We start from the raw sequence: 24965 nt of genomic DNA on the forward strand, positions 1-24965 counted from the left end.
TCGACTGGCTGCCAAATCCAAACTAACCTATCAATTAGTCTGAAATACGTTTTGGCGTGGTTTGATAGATGGCAGCACACGATGATAACACCAATTTCTCTTAGGAACGTCCTCTGTCTTCGAACACGGGTACTTATTGAACCGCCCTCGTATTTCCAAATTTCATATTCTAAAAATTCTTTTTTGTCGTCATCGAACCTAATAAATTTTGCAATCTAAGTTTAGATATTGCCATTGCAGTGACATGCCAAGGTCTGAGCTTGGAAATGAATGAAAAAATAAATAGGTTCGGCCTCATTTATTGCCGTACGTACATTATTACGAAAAGCCAACTTTCTACTTTCACCGGCTGCTAATAAATGTGCTTGTTGCTCTCACCCGCACTTGGTCAGGTGTGTGTGTATAAAGTTGTTGGCGCAGTTGTCAAACTTCCCCGCGTGATTATGTGTAGGAAGTGATTAGCGAAAATTTTCGCAAAACTTTCTCCTTTTCGCTAACAAGAGCAACGTGTTTATTTCTAAAATTGCTTTTTGTAGGTATTGCTTCACTTAATGTTCTTTAAATGAAATGAAAGTGTAATTTGAATAATCGACGAGAAAACTCGTCGGTATTATTATTTGCGTTATTAGGGGTTGCTGTCACGTTGTTTTACAGGATAATTTAGGATTAGCTAGATTTATCTTACCTTCGTGTTTTCTGATTTAACAATTAACAATTCAAAACGATTCAAGTAGATATTGTTGGATATGTTTTTTGGATCTCGATGAAAATTTTCAAAAACATCTAAAATCACGTGCCCACCCCTGGTCTAGTAATAAACAATTTCAAAAAATAGACACATTTTTTTAGTTTTTAGGTATATTTGCAGAGATTTTGTCGAAAACATTGTTCCTTCCTTATCTATTTTCAAAATTACTTAGGTACGTCGTGAAATTATCGAAATTGGTAGAAAAACTGTAATAACATTATTATTCTAGGTTTAATAGTTTTTGAGAAGTTCATAATAAAAATAAAACTGAATATACTATAAAATAGGTACCTATTAACAAAGTGGATTATTATTAATAGTTCGTGTTTGTTGTTTTCAAATAAATAAAAATAAATACATATATGTTGTAGTTAGCAAATGGCTTTGTAAAACAGTCAATAAGTTAATTATAATTTTGAGTAATCCAAACAAATGACTGTTTGCCTTTTACTTTATCTATATCGCAAACTTAATTTACTGTACTGTATTTACACACAGTTACTTGTTTTTTTAATATTTTTTTATTTTTGACAAGTTTTTGCTTGTACAATTTCCTCAAACCTTTCATGTTCCATTGGGTTTTTTAAATAATGCAACAAAAAGACAAAACATTTTAAACCGTGTAGTTAATTTTATAATATGTACATATTGTAGATAGATACGCCAACCTAGTATAGGTCGTAGGTATAAAAATAGCTATTTTCTGTTTGGTTTTACACTATAAGGACAAAAATAAATATTTTTGGATAGTCGCCAAGTGGTATAATTTACTGGTTACCAAAAAAATTCCGAAGATATCGCAATAATAATCAAAATTCAAGTATTTTTATGGAGCAAAAACAGGCGGGGCCCCGCAAGTGTCCAAATGCTTACATTTCTTGTAAAAACTGAAATTTCTGCCTTATTCAGGAATTGTCCCATTAAGTGCCTAAAAATTTTATCTATGTATCTACCTATGAAAGTTTATTGGCATTTCTTTAGAAATATAGTAATATAATACAAAATTGGAGTTTCCGTGGTCTATAAAAAGAATGTATTTTTTGAGAAGCACTTTCTACATTCATATGTATGTAAAGTTAGAACGATAAAAATTGGCATAGTTTGCAATAAATTATCTGTGAGAAGGGACATATCTTCTTTCTTGTTTCCAGTTGAGACTTTAGTCATTTGCTGCGTTTTGAACACGCCCTTGTTAAGTTAGGATATACTTAATGAGTAGTAAAGACAAAGTGAAAAGAGAAAACCGAATAAGAGTAAGCGGTGCAGCAGTTAAAGGTTGCTTGGGTACGCAAAAAATCAGGATCGGCTTTATAACTACCTGGCTGGAATTATATTTTCGTGTTCTTCGTCTTTGCTTTCATAAATTCTTGAGAATGTTAAACTTTCTTTAAAGTCCGATGCTGGCATTATGTTTAAATTCTGATTGCATCTCTTTCTGTTACATATCAATTGGTGTAATGTTATTTCTTTTTCTTTAATAGTGTCCGCTGCAATTCCTACCTGACATCTCTTTTCTACGTTTACGACATTCCTTACAACGTCTGTCGTGAGTAAAAGTGAGCGTTCTGATAGCAACTGCTCCAGTTTAGTCAATAAGTTGAAGGAAGAAGAAAGTAAAAGCGATAGTTTTATTGCGGACTATGCCAATCTCAAACGTCCCAACTATATGCACATAATGTTATACAACGCCATATATATTATTTAATAAACGTAATCCAACCAGTTGCTAGCCTTCTCTGGTAATCAAGTACGAATTGTAACATGTGTCTTATCACGTGCAATTGCCTTTAGCCCATACCTGATGGCAGGACTTTTATTTTTAGAGAAAAGGGAAAGCGGGTCCAAGGCGGTTACGTAATAAAGAGAGATCAATTTTAACGATTTATCGTTGAGAAGTTGTCACCGAGAAAACATTTGCACTTTCTTTTGTTGCGTGTTACGAAGCAATAGCTTATGTAGAATTTTGTATTTCATTCTACCTTAGAATAATTTTCATTGTCAATGGTTCTGCTATTAGACAAAAGCGAGTTTTCGACCCGATCTTTTGACACACAAAAGTTAATATATTTATTCAAAACTGTTCTCATAGTGTGAATCATCCTGTTTATCAGCATCATCACCGTTATAGTGCTAAGACTGATTGGATATCAACCTCCACTGTTTCCTATTCTGAGCTAATCTTTGCATTTCCCTTAAACTAGACTAAGAGTTTCGCACCCGTACAGAGCCGTCGTTTAAAGTTATACCTGTAACAATTTTAAAGACAAAAATAATGAGCATTTTGTTGTTTCCTTGCATTGGTAACTAAAAACAATTATATTAAATTTGATAAACTACCTATCCGAAAATGAAAGAAAAGGTAGAAACCCCGAACTAACATCCAGTTATATTTTTTGTAAGAACACAACATTTTTGTTGCCTCTGTTTTAACTTGATTCATATAGTTCTTCACATACCTTTGCATAATCCGCATGATAGGTCAGACATGACTATGTATGGTCTTACAATTCTGTTTAGTATTAATCATTTAACGATTTAATAAATGACCTAACAGGATTAGGCGAAGACGAGTGATTTCAAATTTTTAAGTCGGTTTTTCTACAAGAATCGCTTACAAAGTAACCTCCATGTTTTTGTTATATCCAATAACATTTCAAATTTTCAAAATCAATCTAAATTTTGTAGGACAAATAAATTCTAACGGTATTTACCTTACATTATTGAAATCCAGAGGCGGATTAAGTGTCGAGTGCGCTCTAGGATAGCACCTCATAGGCGCCCCTCTGGCGGTCATATATTTTGCAAAGTACTTTTTTTTTTAAGTTTAAAAACTTCCGCGCGCGCCCCTTTTTAACCTTGCGCCCCTAGGCATATGCCTACTTTGCCTTATGGATAATCCGCCACTGTTGAAATCAATAGTTAAAATTTTGAAAAGTAGATGTCCCAAACTGAATTGTTAATCTGTTGCATCTATTAAATCAAGTCGTTCTGGTCATTCGCGATTGTTTTTTTTTTAGGCAAAAATTAAAAAGTCTAGGTCAGTAGCAATGGCAATTCATTTAGGAAATTTTTAAATTCCTTAACCTCGATTTCGAAATATGTTTGTATATCTAGTAGTTGTTGTTGTTGATCGAGGTTTCTTAAAAAGAAATAGTTTAAAAATTGTTTGATTTTAGTGTGCATTGGACGGAAACGAATTTAATGTCAGTGTGAAATTTATACATAATCAATGAGGCTTAATAAAAATTTTATTCGCTCTTTTGTTGGTTAAATTTATCAATTTTTTTTGTAGCCACAACAATAGAAAGTAGATAAAGTATCGATATTTTTTTCGCAGACGGTCTTTTTGATAAAGAAAAATCATTCTAATGCAAATTTGACAATGAGATTTATTTCTGCAATAATCTCAGATAGTCGAAGGACAAACGTGTAACCGCCGCAGCCTTTATTTTTTTTGAAAAGGAGTTTGTATTTTAAAATAGATAGTTTGCAGTTTTATACGTAATCATTTCCAACTTTTACTTATCATTAGCTTATGTTATTGGTAACTGGTAGATCCCCTGATTAATGTGAAGTTGTGAATACCAGTTTTGTATGAGAAATATCTTTTTAATGTACATTTTTAAATTGCTTTCTATAATATATATGTAATAACGTTACGTAGGGAAAAAGCGAATATAGACGAAAAATTAGAAGAATTTAGGAAGTCAGAAGGAATATTGCAGGGTCGAGTCGGTTTTAATAAAAATAAGTCACTTCTATGCTCGCGAATGGTTAATTTAGATATTCGAAAAATATTGTTAAAGGTGTATGTTTGGAGCGTGGCGCTGTACGGGTGCGAAACATGCACGGTGGGCGTGGCGGAAAAGAAAAGGTTAGAAGCGTTCGAAATGTGGTGTTACTGGTATATGACGAAGATACCGTCGATAGAGGTAAGAAATGAAGAGGTATTAGAAAGAATAGAAGAACAGAGGACTCTATTGAAGTCAATAAGAAATAGGGAAGCTAAATTTATAACTACATTGTATATTTTATTATATACGAGGGCGATTTAATAAGTACCCGTGTTAGAAATGAAGACAGCTTTTTTTTAAAATTTGTTTTTTTATTTTTCAACATAGTCCCCTTTTAGAAAGATACACTTCTCCCAACGACCCTGCCATTTTTTTTACCCATCCNTTTTTTTTTTTTTAAGTTTAAAAACTTCCGCGCGCGCCCCTTTTTAACCTTGCGCCCCTAGGCATATGCCTACTTTGCCTTATGGATAATCCGCCACTGTTGAAATCAATAGTTAAAATTTTGAAAAGTAGATGTCCCAAACTGAATTGTTAATCTGTTGCATCTATTAAATCAAGTCGTTCTGGTCATTCGCGATTGTTTTTTTTTTAGGCAAAAATTAAAAAGTCTAGGTCAGTAGCAATGGCAATTCATTTAGGAAATTTTTAAATTCCTTAACCTCGATTTCGAAATATGTTTGTATATCTAGTAGTTGTTGTTGTTGATCGAGGTTTCTTAAAAAGAAATAGTTTAAAAATTGTTTGATTTTAGTGTGCATTGGACGGAAACGAATTTAATGTCAGTGTGAAATTTATACATAATCAATGAGGCTTAATAAAAATTTTATTCGCTCTTTTGTTGGTTAAATTTATCAATTTTTTTTATTAAATAATAGTACCTACATCATATCAAAAACGATCCATTGTGCATTGATTGTCAAAGGACGGAATTAAAAAAGGAATGTTAATGGATTTTTAACCTTTTGATTGTGTGACTGGGTACTTATACACATAAAAGTAAGGCATTAATTTTTATTTTATAGATAATTGTGTACGTTAATAAAATTGAGAAAATAAACAACTGAAGTCGATTCCGATTAGAGGCGAATAAAAACGACTTTTCTGGATTGATTGTAAAAGTGATAGATAACGGAAATTCGTTGACAGTATGCTTTAACATTAATTTTTGTCAGTATTAGTTACAAAAATACGAAGGGTGTACCGAAGATTTTGATAGAAAAACTGCAGTAATCTTGCCAAGCAGAAAGTAGTAACACAAAATTTTTATTTTTGTTTTACCTTTAATTAAGGTGTGATATGCAGAAGAATTGCCTTTTATCCTCAATCCTACGACAGTTTCGACATGTACCCTCCACTCTTTCTTCGCATTCATCAGAAACTAGAATAGCTTGGGAACCGTAACCTAATTTATTCCTTTTAATACCTGTTTCTGCTTCTAATACGTCTATAACTAGCCCTTCGTGCCTGAGAAAGTGGCCTACATACCAACCTATCTCGTCTTTTTCGTATTGACTTCCATAGTGCCCTCTTTTCTCCTACTCATTCTAATTATCATCATAGGGTCGTCAGTCCTAAGACTGATTGGACACGCACCTCCACTGTTTCCTATCCTGAGCTAATCTTCGCATAAAACTAGAACAACCCAAATCCTTAACTATTTACGAACAGTAATCTAGTCTAGGTCTACCTCTACCCCTCCTAACTCTCGCTTGTGCCTCTAATATGTCTCTGACTAGACCTTCATGCCTGAGAAGGTGTCCTGCCAACCTATCTCGTCTATTTCTTATTGAATTCCATAGAGTCCTCTGTTCTCCTATTCTTTCTAATACCTCTTTATTTCTAACCTTCTCTATCCACAGTAACGTCATCATCCGCCTATAACACCACATTTCGAACGCTTCTAACCTTTTCTTGCCCGCAATACCCACCGTCCACGTTTCGAACCTGTACAGAAACGTATTCCATGCTTAGGCCTTTAATAATCCTTTTCTAATTTCAAAATTAACTTAATCGTTCGCGAGGATAGAAATCATTTCTTTTTGTTAAGGGCGCCTTCACTCAACGCTATCTCTAACTTGCAGCCAAGAATGTTCCTTAAGTTTTTCTTTATCAGTTGAAAACAAGTAAAATTTTATTGACTTGCTTTTCTGCTAAACCTTGCTTTAGTAATGAGAAATTAATTTTCTTCCGTATTTACTTTTGGCACATGAGAGCTGAGTGAATGTTAACTTAAGTCAATTTACTTTCTAACCCATACTGTCAAAATACATTTTAGTTTTTATGCTTGCTCTAAAATTAACATTTTTAAGATAAATGGACACACAACATACAAAAAAAAAGCACAGGCTAATATTTTACATACATATATCTACTGTCTTTACAACTTTCTACATATAGATAGTTGTCGTTGCATTTCTAACAATTTGCTTGTTTACCACACTGCGTTTTATTTACATATTAGGTTTTACCTACGGTTTCGCTCGCGTTGATGTCCTGAATACGTGTCAAAGATCATCGACGACCATATTAAACTAATTTTTCGATCTCTCGGGAACGGTATATTTTTTCTGGATAAAAAGTACCCTATGTCCTTTTCTGTACCCTTGCCAATGTGGGTACAAAAGTTCATGATGATCGGTTGAGTAATTAAGGCGTAATATTGTAATAAACAAAAAAACTTAATATATTAATCAAGACATATCCCAGTCATTAGCATGGCCACGATTTGTCAAAAGGTGGGTGTAAAAGAGTGCATCATAATTAAAAACGAAACGCTCTCTGACCACTAAGCATTGGTCCCGGCTTCGATTCCTGGCGAGGGTGTAACAACAGCAACAGTTTTCCCTGATTAACCTGAAGTAGTTTGTAGTGGGTAAAAAATTCGAAAAATTAATTTTCAGATTACTATTTTATATTAAAAACTTCTAAAAATGTCAGTGTTTGTAGCTTGCACGAGTGTGTTTGTGTGCGATCGGCTTATCGATTCGCCGACTAGCCGCGGGCGCATTTCTTCATGTGCGCCGTATTTGTAAATGTGTGTGTCGTACCTGCGTTTTGAGAAAGCACTTAAACAGTTCAAAGTAATAATAAACTACCCGGATGTTTCCAGAAGGTTCCAGAAAGTAAATAAAAGAATTTAAAGTTTCCGAATACGTTTTTCAATTCTGTACAATTTTTTATTGTATTTTAAACGATTTTCTTCTTCGTAGTTTCTGTTGTAAAAATGAGTGACCTGTTTCCGAGCTTTATTTCCTACATATTTGACGAAAGTATTTTTCATGCGAATTTATCAGATCGGCTTCGGCAGATGCGTGTAGCGCTTCAAAACTTTTATGGACACCCATTTACAACTACTTACATCCACTTGTAGGACATGACAAATAAACTGCTCGATAAAATGGTTACCTACTCGTAAATAAAATTAAAACAAAGGTCAATTTACCGCTTTTACTCGACAATATCTGTTTAATTAAACTCGTATCTACACTGCGATCGCACATGCACATTATGTACATTCGTATATCACAAGAGATATAGATAAGTAATAATTGTTTAACATTATTATCGTTAACATTATTATTAACTGTACTATAAAAAATATTTTCTTATTTATTAGCGGAGATTGTTTTTTTTTTGAGAATGAGAGGTTCTTCAGTAGTTTTGGAAGTGAAGCAGTGGGGAATCCCCTACTTTCACTTATTGGTTAGAACAATTAGTCGTTTTAACCGAAACCACGTGCAATATATAAACTTGAAAGAAAATGTTTTTGAGCAGGTACAAGTACATAGTTCTCCCGTTCTTATTTATTGTATAAATCAGGAATAAGAGTTAACAAGTGAACAAATGTGGGTTAATATAGGTACATAAATATGTACAGATGTACGTATGATTTGTTATATAAATAATCGGCAATAGTTGAAGTCTTCTCGGGTATCTAGTAACAGAGTCAGAAAACCCTATTTTTGAACACCATGATAAAATCACTTCCATACACTTCTCATCTTGAGCTAATTTGTTATGTTCATGAAGACTAGAAAATCTAAATTTCTGATGTGATCTAGATGTACCTCTTAACTGCCGTTTCTGCTTCTAATATGTCTATTTGGGCCTTCATGTCAGGGAAGGTGTCCTTCTAATCCATACCTCCTGTTCCTTTTTGACTTCCCTCGGTTCTCATGCTCTTTCTAATATCTCACCAGTTGTAACCTTCTCTATCCACGGTATCCTCATCATTGTTCTTCATGATAAGGTCGTCAGTCCTAAGACTACTTGGACACGCACCTCCATTCCTTCATGTTACTTTTTATTAATGTGTTGTTAGTTTCTGTCGCATAATTTCTTATATTAAGGTGACCAACTATACTCATTTACTGAGTTTTATACTGTTTTTTCGCAAACCGCGCGTACTCTTTTCAAATCCTGTACTCTGAAAGTACTCATTTGTATAATTTTATACTCGTTTGTATTAGTGAAATATATTGTTATTAATGACAATTTTCTCTTTGAAGAAATTCGAACAGTAAATTTATATTTAAATTAAGAAAAATTGAAGAAATGGAACAATGAGAAAATAGAACTTGACAAAAGATGGGTAGAAATCTTTCGGCATTTTAGAGTAGAACATATCCCACAAGAAAATTTAAAAGTTTTAATAGAAATTTCCTTATGTTGTCCAGGCACTAATGCTGCTGTTGAAAGGGTATTTTCACTAGGATTATGATTATTGGAGCAGTGAGAAGTCGCAACCTTCTGTAAAAACATTNAAAGTTGTTCAGATGTGGCCACATTATTAGACGAACATCGTCATTTAGCAAAAAAAATCCACTCCGAAGAAAAATATGTTTTTTAAAGAAAATAATGTTTTTATCGTTTTTTCTTCTTTTTTTCCACCTATGAAATACTTGCAAAGTGTACTCTTTTTGAACAAAAAATAGTTGGTCACTTTACTTATATAAATCATCAGCAATAGTTGAAGTCCTCCCAGGTATCTAGTAACAGAGTCAGAAAACTCTATTTTTGAACACCATGATAAAATCACTTCCATACACTTCTCATCTTGAGCTAATTTGTTATGTTCATGAAGACTAGAAAATCTAAATTTCTGATGTGATCTAGATGTACCTCTTAACTGCCGTTTCTGCTTCTAATATGTCTATTTGGGCCTTCATGTCAGGGAAGGTGTCCTTCTAATCCATACCTCCTGTTCCTTTTTGACTTCCCTCGGTTCTCATGCTCTTTCTAATATCTCACCAGTTGTAACCTTCTCTATCCACGGTATCCTCATCATTGTTCTTCATGATAAGGTCGTCAGTCCTAAGACTACTTGGACACGCACCTCCATTCCTTCATGTTACTTTTTATTAATGTGTTGTTAGTTTCTGTCGCATAATTTCTTATATTAAGGTGACCAACTATACTCATTTACTGAGTTTTATACTGTTTTTTCGCAAACCGCGCGTACTCTTTTCAAATCCTGTACTCTGAAAGTACTCATTTGTATAATTTTATACTCGTTTGTATTAGTGAAATATATTGTTATTAATGACAATTTTCTCTTTGAAGAAATTCGAACAGTAAATTTATATTTAAATTAAGAAAAATTGAAGAAATGGAACAATGAGAAAATAGAACTTGACAAAAGATGGGTAGAAATCTTTCGGCATTTTAGAGTAGAACATATCCCACAAGAAAATTTAAAGGTTTTAATAGAAAATTCCTTATGTTGTTCACACACTAATGCTGCTGTTCACTAGGGAATGATTATTGGAGCAGTGAGAAGTCGCAACTTTCTGTCAAAACATTATCTGCCGTCTTAACAGTCAAATTTAATATGCAAAATAAAAGTTGTTCAGATGTGGCCACATTATTAGACGAACATCGTCATTTAGCAAAAAAAATCCACTCCGAAGAAAAATATGTTTTTTAAAGAAAATAATGTTTTTATCGTTTTTTCTTCTTTTTTTCCACCTATGAAATACTTGCAAAGTGTACTCTTTTTGAACAAAAAATAGTTGGTCACTTTACTTATATAAATCATCAGCAATAGTTGAAGTCCTCCCAGGTATCTAGGAACTGAGTCAGAAAACTCTATTTTTGAACACCATGGTAAGATCATCTCCGTACCCTTCTTCTCATCTTGAGCTCATTTTTGAAGTTCATGAAAATTAGAAAATCCTAAATCTCTAATGTGATCTAGATCTACCTCTTAACTACTATTTCTGTTTCTAATATGTCTATTCAGGTCTTCATGCCAGAGAATGTGACCTATCAGTCCATGTCGCCTATTTATTATTGATTTCTACAGCGCTCTTTGCTCTCACACTCTTTCTAACACCTTCTCAGTTTTAATCTTTTCTATCAACATCATTATCATCATCATTGGGGCGTCAGTCCTGAGACTGGTTGGACACGCACCTTCACCTTCACTCTTTCTTACCCTGAGCTAATCTCCGCATTTCGCTAAAACTAAAACACCCCACATCCTTAACTATTTGTGAATTATACCAACCTATATCGCCTATAATTACTAATTAAAAAGTAGTGAGGATAGTGAACATCCTTGCCTAACTCCCTTCTCTTCAACGTAGCTCAAATTCTTCAACTACCTGTTGCTTTTTATACAAACCACTTGTATATCTATTTCAAGTTCCTTTTTGGACATTTGGAACGAGGTTCCATTATCATAATATGTAGCGCATATCTAAATCTGCATATATCGTAGAACCATGCCGAAAAGTATATTCACTCATTTTTACGAGTGAATATATCCGAAAAGAAGAATTCATTTGATATTCACTATTTTATTTTTTACATACTTATCTATAAAACCAATAATTTTATTTCTTTTTGACTTCTGCTTTTAAACCACTCAAATTGTATACGTATTTACATGGAAACAAGAAGTTTAATTTTTTACGTAGTTTGTAATAAATCATGACATGCATCAAGTTTATCGTTTATGTGTGGATGAAATCAGCGCCTACTTCTTATCTCAACCTGTCTCTTATCCCAGGAATTTACATTTCATTATAAAATTGTTACTAAATAGTAGATACTCGTAAGTTACTTTGATTGCAGCGTGCGTAAATACCAGCTGATAAGATTTTATTTTAAACACGTAGTAATACTAGTATTCCACGTTGGCTTCGCTTAATAATGTCTAATCGTAAATGTACATTATCTTGATGAAGATGCCACTTCACTACGTATACTTTAATTAATTAAAGTGTCGATTTCGAGTTACAAAAAATTATAGAGTAAATCACACTGTGGATTTTTTTAAGTAACATTAATAATGAATGCTTTTTAAACGATAGGAATCCATTGATGGCAAGACACCTTGCAAGGCAATGGCTGACAGGCACAAATATGCAATCATGTGAAGGAGATTTGTACCAGTTAATAGGTACTAAAAATTCTATAGAGATGAGCAGTGAAATTATGATTCCTTATAAGCAATCACCTCAAGAATAATTTATTGAAATGTTTCTCTGAAAGGAAATTCGATCGGAAAGGGGGATTACCGATAAGGATGAATTTAATCAATTAGAGGACGAACAGAATGAGATGAAAAATCACTTTTTTTTATAAAAAAAATAAAAGACAAACGATTATAAACAAGAAATGTTTTACTTGTAAAGATAAAAATCTAAATCACATTTCTTACAGTACATTTAAAAATGATTACGAAGAAATGAGATGCATAATAAATAAAGGCACAATGAGATTGAATGACCGTTGTCGAAATGAGCCGCCTACAGTTTTAGGGGAAGGGGGGCGGCGCGAGGGGAGAGGGCGCGTAGTCGTCGTGTCGAAGATCGACTCTACTGATGATGGTAATGGTCGAGGATGCTTCGGAAGTCTTTCCTGACCCGCCACAACATAAGTTCCATACACGCCCTCGCGTCTTCATTACTATTGTGTCCATGTCCGCTCTGCTGTATTTCCCTTTTCAAAAAACAGGACGTCAAAGATTTCAAGGACCTCCGATACGGCAATCCGTTGTAATGTGGAAAAGTCACAGCTGTGTCGATTACTGTCGAATGTATTATACGTAAAGCGCGCAGGTCATTTTCGAGCCCGTGCCCTATGAGGATGGTGTCCGCATTTATGAATCCCATCAGGTCGTTTTGCACTTCCCGTAACGTTTTCGTGGTGCCTTTTCTGCTCAAGTCCTTGGCCGTGATCCCGGAGAAACGCGTATTATAGTCCACGATTTCGCATTCGGGTTTAACGAAACAATCGTACACCAGACGTCCGTCGACACCTATGACAGTGATCTTGGTCAGTTCGAGTCCCTGGGCCGTGTAACACATTTCACAGTCAAGAGCATAGACGCCGTAGTTGCCGTCCGGGGGCGGCGTTTTGCGGGGTCGCGTGCGTACGTACAAGTCGAAAGGGCCGTTGAAACCGATCGCCAGTCCGTTCCACACGTGAAATTTGCCCGTCGTGCAACCGCGCGAATCGCTTTTTCCACGGCAACATGCGTACTCACTATTGTCGTTATCCAAGTTCTTGGTATGTCTACCCGTCACGTTACGCAACTTGCCCCAATGATACTGGCATTGTTCTTGGGTAACGTATTCGTTATCGCTACCCACATAGAATCCCTTGCCGCACCTGACACACTTGCGTTCCTCGCCCACGTCACCACCGTGCAAGTCGCACTCTTTAATCTTGTTCACTAATTTATTAGCGACCGACGACGACGTGTCGCAATCGTCGTCTAGTTTTGTGAAATTACTGCTGCTGATGTTGCTGTCGCTTGACGACGACGTCGTCGTCGTATTCGACGCCTCGCTTCCGCCACCGTCTTCGCCGTCGTCCAGATCGCTCGAACTGCCCGATGAGCCGTTGCCGCTGTCGTGATGATTCGCATTCCATTCGGCTTTGATATGAGCGTAATCCACGCACCCGCCGTTGCTTCCTCTACGTCCTGGAACGAATTCACGTGCATTCACGTCAAATCGCGACTTGTTCACGTCAATTTTTGCGTGTCTGTAATCACTAATACTATAGGAGGGCACACTTATGGGACTCTTGAATATGATCGCCTTCCCCGGATGCAAGCTGCTCTCGACCGGGTAACCCATCGTCAACATCTGCTCGGGACTGAGAAGATACGCCCGTAGGAACGACGCCAAGTCCCGCTCTGAGATGTTGAGTTTCACGAATTGTTTGAGGGACACGTGGGGTGGTGGTATCGACCTCTTGCTGATGAAGTGGTTGGAGGAGGAAATGTTGTTGTTACTACCGTTGTTGCTACTGTTGCTATTGTTCAGGAACTGATCGGACCTTTTTGGCTTGGGCTTCTTCTTGGTGTTGGTGTTCTCTGGCGGCGAGCTGTCGTCGCGACGTCTGTTCTTGCGCTGACGACGCGACAGACCCTTGGTGGTTCGGGGAGACGGGGCCGCACTCGACGGCTCGCTGTTCTCTTTGTTACAGTCGGACGAGGAGGAACACGATGATGACGACGACGACGACGACGAAGATGACGAAGACGATGAGGAGCAACTGGTAGCGCCCTGGTCGCCGCCAGGGTCCGGCTCTTCTGCACAACACAATTACAATATCGTAAATGATTAAATAATACAGTTTGTGTCACGATCTATTCCCACACCAACACTGCACTTTCACCACAAAGCCAATCGGAAAACTATAATACAGGTGTACACTGATTAATCGAAATAATTTCTAGTAAATACAGCTAGCTGGATGAAGAAGTATGAATTATATCAGAATATTAGAACTTAAAAAACACATATTATTTATAAGAAGAATTATCTGTATTATTATACAGTAGATATTTGTACAAGGACGATTTATAAAATTTCGTAATAATTATTGCAGTATTACTACTAATGTCTTCAATTTTATTACTTTGATAATGCACATTAGTACATACGTATGCCATAATGCGATGTTCGCTGATGAAGAAAAATTGATTATTAAATAGACAAAGGTTACCTACAGTATTGAAAGCAGCAGTGTCAGTGTAGAAGATTGTGCCCTTTTTAGATATAATGATATTTATGAGACCTAGGGATGGGTATCTTTCCTGGAGATTATATAAGAAAATTCGTCACGTTAAAGGTCACCCAATACAAAATATAGACTTCGATCGATGGGTCTGATTACGTTGTTACGTAAAAAATGCAGATATGATTTGTTGCCGAGAAAATAATTTTTAAAGTGATTGCAAAATGAATATGTGCTATTGATTCTGAGAAAATGTCATTGAGATTCGTTTGATTTCTGTGATCGAGATTAAAAGTAACATTATCGATTTTTTTTTCAATTATTGGTTAATGAGTTCACTGGGAAAAGATACCCATTTGGAAGAGGGGCGAGTGGAAATAAAAAAAAAATCTCCTTACCTTCCGCACAAGAAGCGAGATACTTTCCGTTACTGGAGAAATCCATGTCGAGCACTTGTCCAGTGTGTCCTTTAAGTGAGGTCAGAAGCCACGGGTGCGCAAAAGTTTGCTTGTCGCTTCTTCCGATCCAACGGGAATCGGCAGTTTTCTTCTTATTCTTGACTGACGATGCAGTTCCGGAAGCGGCGTGCCCTTGTTGGTGATGGTGTTCCTTTTTTTGCTTCTGACGTAGCTGTTGCTGCTGTTGTTCGGATGCCTTTCCGGCGAGACTTCGTTCATCTAGAATTACAAGGGACCAGTGTTAGAAGCCGTCCAAAAGCCATTCATACTGTTATCGTAGCCGAAAAGCCGGTAATAATACTCCTTGTTTGTTTACAACCGTTTGACAAACGAAAATTTGACACGTGCTAAATATAACCACAGACGCGTGTGAGCGATACCGAAAAATTCGCCACTGACAATTTTTCAATATTATTATTATTACTATTGGAAATTTTACTTAAGTCAAATAGCGGTCCTCTTTATTTTTAGATATTAAAGGGATCAATTTTATTATAACCTAGAAATTCGGATTCTTACTTTGTTTTGTGTCCGCCTTTAACAGACGAACGATGTAAGCTGTTATAAGGACAAAAACACCAACTACAGCCCCAATTATTATGGTAGAACCAATGAACTTTTCGTTTTCCATTCTTGAATTAAACGATTATCGGCACACTTCGCGTCTTTCAGATACACGCGGTCAATCTCAAACTAACCGTACGTAAACTCGTTGAATAAATCACTAATCGTGTCGTTCAGCAGATGCCTGTGCGTGCATGTATAGAAATTGAACGAGTAGTGGCTAAAGTACAGGCGGAACAACGCTTCATTCGAAATTCGATAAAATAACGTGTTGCCATCAACGTTCCACAGCTGCGCGTGTAATTCGAACAGTAGTTTTCATTCGTATTTTATAGAAAAACGCGAAACGGTCATTTACAAGCATCGTCGAAAATCCGCTTATGGTATTACTGGTAGTGGTTGTACCGGCACCCATTCGTTTCTCTCGCAACGTTTTCGTGGCAACGGTTCACCTGAAACTGTCTGGCTGACGCCAGTAGCTGCCGTATATACAGGCACAGCGTGCGAGCGAAGTTCGTGTAGTAAGTACTTCGCAGGTCGATCGGGGCAACTTCGACGTGGCTGGCGGGCGTGAGGCGGTCGCGGTCAGTCACGAACTTACACGTAACCGTTCCGAGAATGACACGAAATACGAAGCGATTGAAAAGATACTGTTTTGTATTATAATTGATACACTATTGTCAGACGTGAACGGGAACTCCACAAGTACTTTCTTACGATAAGCACAGTCGTATTATTACCGTTTACTTGCGTGAACTCCGCACGCGTCTTGCGTGATTTTTTCAATGATACGTATGTGCCTCGTGAAACCGCGGATGAAAGTACAAACAATTAAAAGAACATGATTGGCACGCAATACTAAACTGGGTTCATTAATTTGTTTGCATGGCATTCCCTTGACCGTTTCTTCGCCGCTTTACGTTGCAAGGTTGGTCACCACGAAAACCCCTTTTATTTTAATGGAATAATATAATGTCTATGTCCACCCTGAAAGTCCATTCTAATTATGGGCCAAAGAACTTTTTAAATCGGATGAGTAGTTTCGGGGATTACCTCCCACAACTAAACTTATAAATATTATAATGAATCAAATGCTTTTATCTAGATAGGTACATAGGTCACATAAAAAACCTTGAGTAATATTACGAAAATAAAAGTGACTTACGTTTGATATAAACGCAGGTGCCCAGTTAAATACCTAATTAAAATGTGCATTTTGTAAGTACTTTAATTAAATAAGCGGAATTATTCAACGGTAAGGCGAATGGTTTTGAAATATGCGTCTCTCGGAAATGCTGCACTATTTATATACGAAAAAGTTTGTACCTTATTGGCTGCTGACGAAACGAAGCCATTTCTGATTCATCGACGAATAGCTTTTTATTCCATTGTTGTGGGAGCACCAATTATAACAACAGTTTTACAATTCACACGTACTGATTGGTTGACTTCGGTCGCTGCTATGACAACTACGCACATACGTGTAACGTAACCGGTTCTAACAATGATACAAGTGAATTGTTGCACTCGCGTTTGTTTTAAACTTTTATCTCTCAACCTAACGTGTTTACTTATTATTCGTACGATGACGCATCTTTCTTAGCATCAGAAAGTGATGCAAACCGTTGGAAATATTATACATTATTATTGTTATATTTACACACGAGTAGTGAGTAATCGTCAATTTCCCAAACAGAATGTACCCAGTAGTCGATTTATTGTTAGCGTGTTTCACTTTATGCACAGTTGTATGACCGTAATAAACAAACGACTGCACTGTATCAAGAGCGCGTGGCGTTTGCTGCTGCCTTTTGTTTTGGACTAAAAACGTTATTCGATTTGCGCCTGAATAAAAAAATTCGCGTTTATATACAAAGATTGGCGTTCATTGACTCTGTGTGTGTAGATATATATATATATATACGTATACATATCATTCGCCTCGGCAGCAAAATATTATCTTAATTCTAAATTTAACTTTACTTGGAGGTGATCGGAACAAAGAGTGAGCGCAATCACATCCAACTTTTTGTAGGTAGTACTCGTAACTTATCGTTATTAAGGATTTTCTTATTTGCAGTAGCGAGCATTAAATCGTTAATCGAAGGTCTAGATAGTTTGAATTAACCAATAGGAAGTGTATTGTAAGTGACTTTGCACTTTATCCTTGTGCTAATGATCATTACGTCAAGAATAAAACCATGTGTAGATAGGTGCACAGAAAGTTCAAAATTTCGCTGTGTATGCGCGTGTCGCGTATCGCGTGTGTACAACACAATAAATTTGGCGGTCGGTCAATGAATTTTGCGTGTAATTCATTCAATAGATTACACGTTTGTGGGGGCAGGGTGAAGGTCGTGGTCTCATGGTACCTCTTCTTCCACTCTCCCACTATCTATTTTAAGTCATATACCTATAACGTTATGTCGAATCGGAAAAAGCATCTCTTTTAAGGTACCTGTGTGCCCTTTGGAAATCAAAAATTAATAAAACATCCTACATTACTTCTTTGTCTACAAAAGCAGCAACAGAATTCATCTTGCAATGGTACACGATTTATTACTATTACGCCTCTGTAGGTAATGAGCAAAGTAAAACCCTTGCTCACTTCTGACACTGATGACTAGGGTTGCCACCCGTACTTTATTATAAAGTATTGTACTCTATTTCGACTGTGCGTACGTTATACTTTACAAGACACTTAAAGTACGCAAAAATATTTATTTAAGGCCTTAAGTAAATATCGTAATTTTGCAAGCGATTATTCGAAATTCAGAGTATTTTTACATCAATAATATTGCACAGAAAAATGGCAAGCCATATTTACGGAACAACCTGATTTCCCAAATCTGTTCAAAGTAGTGTCACTTTTGCTGTCCGTTCCGGCCACTTCAGCATTTACAGAAAGAGTATTCTCTGTTATGAACGCAAAGTGGCGGGGCGATAGGAATAAAGCTTCATTAAAACTAATTAAAAATCAACTTTTAGTTTACTTAAAGCTTTGTTTGCCATGTTTAATGGCTATTAATGTATTTAAGAGCGATAGCAATTTGTTACTGACTGCTAGGTGTAACAAAAAATATGTTTTTAAAAACAAAAAATAAAATACTTTATTTTTATGCNTACGAGGGTGGATTGATAAGTTTCCGGCCTGACCAAGAAAAACAAGGTTTTTAAAAATTTTTTTTTTTTATTTCTCAACATAATCTCCTTTATTTTTATGTTGAGTACTTTTTTTTTAACCTTTTAGTCGAGAAATACTTTATGTAAAGCCTGAAAAGGTGGCAACCCTAATTACGTCGCTGTAGGTCATGAGCAAATTGAAACCCTTGCTCACTTCTGACACTGATGACAGTCGAAATACGAGGGTGGATTGATAAGTTTCCGGCCTGACCAAGAAAAACAAGGTTTTTAAAAATTTTTTTTTTTTATTTCTCAACATAATCTCCTCCAAGGCTGATACATTTCTCATAGCGGTGTTCCAGTCTATTAATGCCATCTCTATAGACTGATTCGTCAAGCTCCTCAAAATAACCATTTACAGCTTCGATTACTTCTTCATTGTCCGCAAATCTCTTACCGCCAAGCCATTTTTTGAGATTAGGGAACAGAAAATAGTCACTCGGGGCTAGGTCTGGAGAGTAAGGAGGGTGCGGCATCAATTCAAACTTTAGATCGTTGATTTTAGCCGTCGCAACGATTGACGTGTGCGCTGGTGCGTTATCGTGATGAAACAAGATTTTTTTCTTCGCCAGATGAGGTCGTTTAATTTTCACCTCGTGGCTCAAACGTTGCAATAAGTCTGCGTAGTATTGACCAGTGATAGTATTACCCTTTGCAAGGTAATCAATGTATATAATACCTCTTGCATCCCAAAAAACAGTAGCCATAACCTTGTTCGCCGAAAAAATTGTTTTTGCCTTCTTTGGAGTTGGTTCCCCTGGTCCAATCCACTGTTTAGACTGTTCTTTGGTTTCAGGAGTGTAGTGGTGGACCCACGTTTCGTCAACGGTTACGAATCGACGCAAAAATTCGCTTGGATTACGCTTATACAATGACAAATTTGCGGTAGAAATGTTTTTTCGAATCAATTTTTGGTCGACTGTTAGCAAACGCGGCACCCATCTTGCACAGAGCTTTTCCATATGCAAATGTTGGTGCAAAATATGTTGCACACGTTCATATGACATCTTACAGGTCTCAGCTATCTCACGCACTTTCAATCTGCGGTCTCCCAGCACTATTTGATGAATTTTTTCGATCATATCTGGAGTTGTGACCTCAACGGGGCGTCCTGAGCGAGGCCCATCAGAGGTGCTCACACGACCCTTTTTAAACTCGGAAACCCACTGCTTAACGGTTGAATATGACGGGGAGGATGTCCCCAGTGTTGAGTCCATCTCTTTTTTAATTTCCTTCGGCGTTAACCCCTTCAAATAAAAGTATTTGATGACAGCACGATTTTCCTGCTTTTCCATTTTTACGAAAACCACAGAGGCGTCTTGTTCAGCGTGCTGTCAAACCTACACTAGCAAGGAGATCGGGCTGAAACTATAGCTACAAGCTATCCAAGGATGGTACTATAGAATGTCACCTCAAGGTAGGCCTAGTGGCGTCATCTCTTGGTTAGGCCGGAAACTTATCAATCCACCCTCGTACATCTTTCGTCGCATCTAACGCAACGTTAGCTGCCCGTTCCGGTTGCTAAGACCGACGAGTGCGGCCCTCAAACCGCGAATACGTAATAACTCGCAAGTTAATTTTTAACTTTCACAATTTTAGCCACCACCTCTTATTACAATAAGTTTCTTACGTTCTTTTGTTTAAAAAGTTGGCTTGGTCTCGTTAGATAGTCGGCTTTAGTTTTGACTCCCTAGCTCAAGTATTAACCTACATATATGCATGTATGTGCATTAAAAATTATTGCCCGTGAGGTGGACGATTGTTTCGATTTCATTTTTTGTTTTGAACGAGGTCGAATGCGAATGAAACGTATGCCTAATCGTAAGTATTTACAAATAAAAACAGAGAAATAAATAAATAACGAGTCATGACCTTGTTGGCTGATAAGACACAGCCTTGGTTTTATCATCGGCTCCTACTTACTACCACTTACGGTTTATGCGGGTTTTACGCATTTAAACGCAATTTGGTTCAATTAGTTTGGAATTGGTTTACATAAATTTGCGCTTGAATAATAAGCAGTAGAATGCAGCGTTTAGACGCGAATCAGAACATCATCAGTTGATATTGGAAATTTTGAGATTTGTAATATTGGTCAATATATAGGGTTGTTCGGAAAGTCATTTCGTTTTTTTTTGTGGAAATGAAAGACAGTTTTCGTATAATAAACAAATACTTTATTAAATTATATATTGACCGTTCTGGTCCAACACCTTTTGCCATCTTTCTGGTAGTAGCATAATTCCACGCTCATAAAATTTTTGGTCTTTGCTGGCAAAAAACTGATCGAGGAGGTTTTTGACCTCCTCATTTGAGGTGAAGGTTTTACCGTCTAAAAAATTTTGGAGTGACCGGAACAAATAATAATCCGATGGTGCCAGGTCTGGAGAATATGGTGGGTGTAGCATTGTATCCCATTCAAGCTGTAAAAGCTTTTGGCGAGTGACCAAACTTGTGTGAGGTCTCGCGTTGTCTTGGTGAAACACTACACCTTTCCTGTTGATTAGTTCTGACCTTTTCTGTTGAAGTGCATCATTCAGTTTGTCCAGCTGATGACAGTAGACTTCCGAATTAATCGTTGTGTTATCCGGTAAAAGCTCAAAAAAAACGATTCCTTTAAAATCCCACCAAACAGACAGCATCACCTTTTTTTGGTGAATATCGGCTTTGGAAATGGTTTGAGCCGGTTCATCTTTTTTGCTCCATGACCTCTTGCGTTTGACGTTGTTGTATACAACCCATTTTTCGTCCCCAGTGATGATGCGCTTCAAAAACGGATCATTTTCGTGACGTTTGAGAAGCGAATCGCAGACGTCAATGCGGCGACACAGATTTCTCTCTGTGAGAACATGGGGAACCCATACATCGAGCTTCGAGGATAATCCCAGGCCTTTCAAGTGGTCATAAACTGTTGAATTTGATAAATTTAACCTCAATCCGATCTCACGTGTTGTTATTCGCCGGTTCACATCAACTAATGCCTTTATCGCGTCTTTATCAGCTTCAACCGGCCTTCCCGAACGTGGTGCATCTTCGACATCAAAATTGCCGGATCGAAATTTAGCGAACCAGTTCTGGCACTGGCGTACTGTCAACACACCTTCTCCATACACATCAGTCAATTTCTTTCTGGCTTGAACAGCATTTTTACCCTTTCTGTAGTAAAACAGTAAGATATGTCGAAAATGCTGCTTATCGCTCTCCATATTTAAAAGGGCACCAACCAAAAACTACTGCGTAGAATTAATTGGAATTTTTCACACACAAGCCTTGCTATATGAGCTCTCAAAGCATATAAAAATTATACGGCTTAAATGTGAAGTTGGGTGCAAAAGAATACAATTAAATCCTCTGTCGGGAAAAAACGAAATGACTTTCCGAACAACCTTATAGATGGAGGCTCTAATAGTAATTCAAGAGATGCTATTTCCGAACCAATTGGGACACTGAGTTTCAGTTTTATCTCAAAATTTTGAGATACTTTGACTTCAAAATCTAAAAATGCACTTACAGCATTGCTACGTGGAGTAAAAGGAGAAACGAGCCAAGAGAATAGTACTTTTGTCACAATTGAATTTGTTCTGGGAATTGTTCCAGTACATCAAGTTTGGTTGACCGCACTGCAGGCGCCACACTCTGCAATAAGGGGTGGTTAATCTTCCGGATTCTCTTTCGGAGCCCAACTGGAGGTTATTTTAAAAAAGTACCTGCGTATGGTACCCAAATGAGTTACACCTAATGTTTAATCTCAGTTAGCTCCTAGCACATTAATCCAGATATCCTAATCCCAAGCTAAATATTTTACATCGGATTTAGAGAAGAAATTTGAAATTACTTTTTGAATTAATTTTAACTAGAAATGTTATTGTTATTATTAATGCACCATCTGATTCTGTCGCCTTAACTTGTTCCTCAAGAGACTCAACTAGTGTTGATTTTCAATGCTATACAATACCTAACAACTGAGCAAATGTTTCGGTTTCCCGACCAGAAGTTAGTTATTGGATGCGGATCAGAATTGCCTGAAGATTGATCAAAAATAAATCAGACTTTCTGATCCGGGTGTGATGGAAAATCGTCACGCCACATATGATCAACATAGGATCCATTTGAAAAATCCGTGTCGGATCTGTTTTTAAAAGATCCATGACGGATCCGTTTCTAAAATCCATGACGGATCCGTTTGAATGATCCATGCTGGACCGATTCAACAGATCCTTTCCCGATCCAGCCAAAACATCCATACAGGATCAGGATTATTTTTTTCTTTTTATTAGGAGTTAGGAGGGGTAGAGGTAGACCTAGGTTAGATTACTGTTCGCAAATGGTTAAGGATGTGGGTTGTTCTAGTTTTAACCAAATGCGAGGTTTAGCTCAGGATAGGAAAGAGTGGAGGTATGTGTCCAACCAGTCTTAGGACTGACGACCTTATGATGATGATTAATTTGTTGTTAATTATTATTAATTAACAATAAATTTGTTCATTGTTTAACGAACAATATTGCATACAGAATAAATCAGGTAAAAAATAAAGTTCTGTATTATGATCCAGTTCAGAAAATCGGATACAATCTTGATTTAAAGATTGTACCGAAACCGTAATAGAATTTGTAGCATTAGATTGTGATAAGAAATTGGTCAGATTACTTACTGGATTAAGGGATAGGATACTCTACTAATATCAATTTCTGATCAGATGGTTGGATCAACAGATAGAGTACTGTGCGCTGATCAATTTCTGATCAAGGAATGGAGTACTGTACTCTGATCAGAAACTGATCAGATGAGTGGATCAACGGATGGAGTACTGTACTGTGATCAGAAACTGATCAGATGGGTGGATCAACGGATAGAGTACTGTACTCTGATCAGAAACTGATCAGATGAGTGGATCAACGGATAGAGTATTGTACTCTGATCAGAAACTGATCAGATCGGTGGATCAACGGATAGAGTACTGTACTCTGATCAGAAACTGATCAGATGCCCGTATTACGAAGAATCCGATCCGCATCTGATCATAATCCGGGTTCTTTGAACTAATTTCCAGTCGGGTAGCTCATGGCTATTGAATTTAAAAATACTAAAGGAGCGATGTTTCGATTAGTTTAGAAAATACACAATTTTGCCCACTAATATTGAAACCACCCCGATGCGCTACTGGCTGGATTACATATTTAATAGGATTCAAAAACAATTTTTTATGCTCCATAAATATTCAACATTTGTCCACAAATGCAATGTCCACGTCACTTCTTGAATATAATGTCGTATTAATAGGTCTAGACAATGTGCAGTAATCATTGTTATGCCATCCGTAAGTATACATATGCATAAACAGTGCCAGAAGTACTACTTATTAAGCAAGTGAGTGATCGAATTATGTAAAAGTTACAAAGGAAATGAGTGAAAAAAGAGCGCAGCGGAAAATCGTTAGTATTTCACTTGCGACTGTTTTGTTTGTTTGTTGGTAAAAGAAAAATACAAAAGAGCCACTCGTCGTATCCACCTTGATGCACTATTACTTATATGCATGTAACACCATGGAATAAGTACATACTTCCTACAGTCAGTATTGCGTTAAGCCATATAAATAAGTAAGGAGGTACGTGATTGTATGATGATTACCTTTATTTAAATTTCATGACCGATGCGCCTAATCAGTACCAAACAGTAGCTGCTGTTTTTGCTATTCTTCCGGAAAAGAAAATTATTGTTACTATTACCTATTTGACACTTTAGTAAATGGGTCAAGCCACCCACGTATGTACCTAAAAAGTAAAATAAAAAAATAATCCATCCGTCATTATGTTTATTTTAATATACCTAAAACACCCTGTAGTATGATTATGACGACATAAAATTATCTTTGTTAAAATAATTCGAAATGGTCTGATTTCGATCTTTTTAGATCTCATCAGCGCGTCGCAGGCAGCTCCGACAGAACACAGACCAACTTTTACCTGCTGTCTTAACAGTGCGCTTTAGAAAATACTACAAATGGCGCAGTAAACGCCATCTGTAGCATGATGCTATATTTTAGGATTACGTATGCTCCAACAAGGTCCACTTCTGTGGATATCTACTTGCGAAAACGTATCCCGGCGTAGCCAACCTCAACATGATAGGCACGTTACCATAATCGAATAAAATAATTCGAAGTGGTCTGTATTCTGTCGAAACTGCCAGATGCGGATCGCGATTTCGATCTTTTTGGATCTCATCAGCGCGTCGCAG

The 24965-nt window shown here is 36.8% G+C and overlaps 1 protein-coding gene across 1 annotated transcript; it reads right to left on the reverse strand.

Annotated features, from left to right (window-relative positions):
* Nucleotides 1-12155: 12155 nt before the first annotated feature.
* Nucleotides 12156-16676, reverse strand: LOC108732601. The gene is made up of 3 exons (XM_018463485.1): nucleotides 15501-16676; nucleotides 14922-15200; nucleotides 12156-14095 (listed from the first exon to the last, which is right to left on the reverse strand). Exons 1-3 carry the CDS (start codon nucleotides 15610-15612, stop codon nucleotides 12369-12371), a joined length of 2118 nt encoding a protein of 705 aa, XP_018318987.1. The 5' UTR covers nucleotides 15613-16676; the 3' UTR covers nucleotides 12156-12368.
* Between the last annotated feature and the right edge of the window lie 8289 nt (nucleotides 16677-24965).

This window comes from Agrilus planipennis, unplaced genomic scaffold, assembly GCF_000699045.2.
Source record: "Agrilus planipennis isolate EAB-ADULT unplaced genomic scaffold, Apla_2.0 scaffold71, whole genome shotgun sequence".
In the NCBI taxonomy this organism is placed as follows: domain Eukaryota; kingdom Metazoa; phylum Arthropoda; class Insecta; order Coleoptera; family Buprestidae; genus Agrilus; species Agrilus planipennis.

What these genes read in the sequence shown, in the direction of transcription:
- LOC108732601 (XM_018463485.1), bottom strand. Translation starts at nt 15,612, where the DNA reads ATGGAAAACGAAAAGTTCATTGGTTCTACCATAATAATTGGGGCTGTA. An exon ending in AAAGGCGGACACAAAACAAA is followed by an intron (nt 15,201 to 15,500) that starts GTAAGAATCCGA and finishes TTGTAATTCTAG; the next exon opens with ATGAACGAAGTCTCGCCGGA. An exon ending in TCTCGCTTCTTGTGCGGAAG is followed by an intron (nt 14,096 to 14,921) that starts GTAAGGAGATTT and finishes TGTGTTGTGCAG; the next exon opens with AAGAGCCGGACCCTGGCGGC.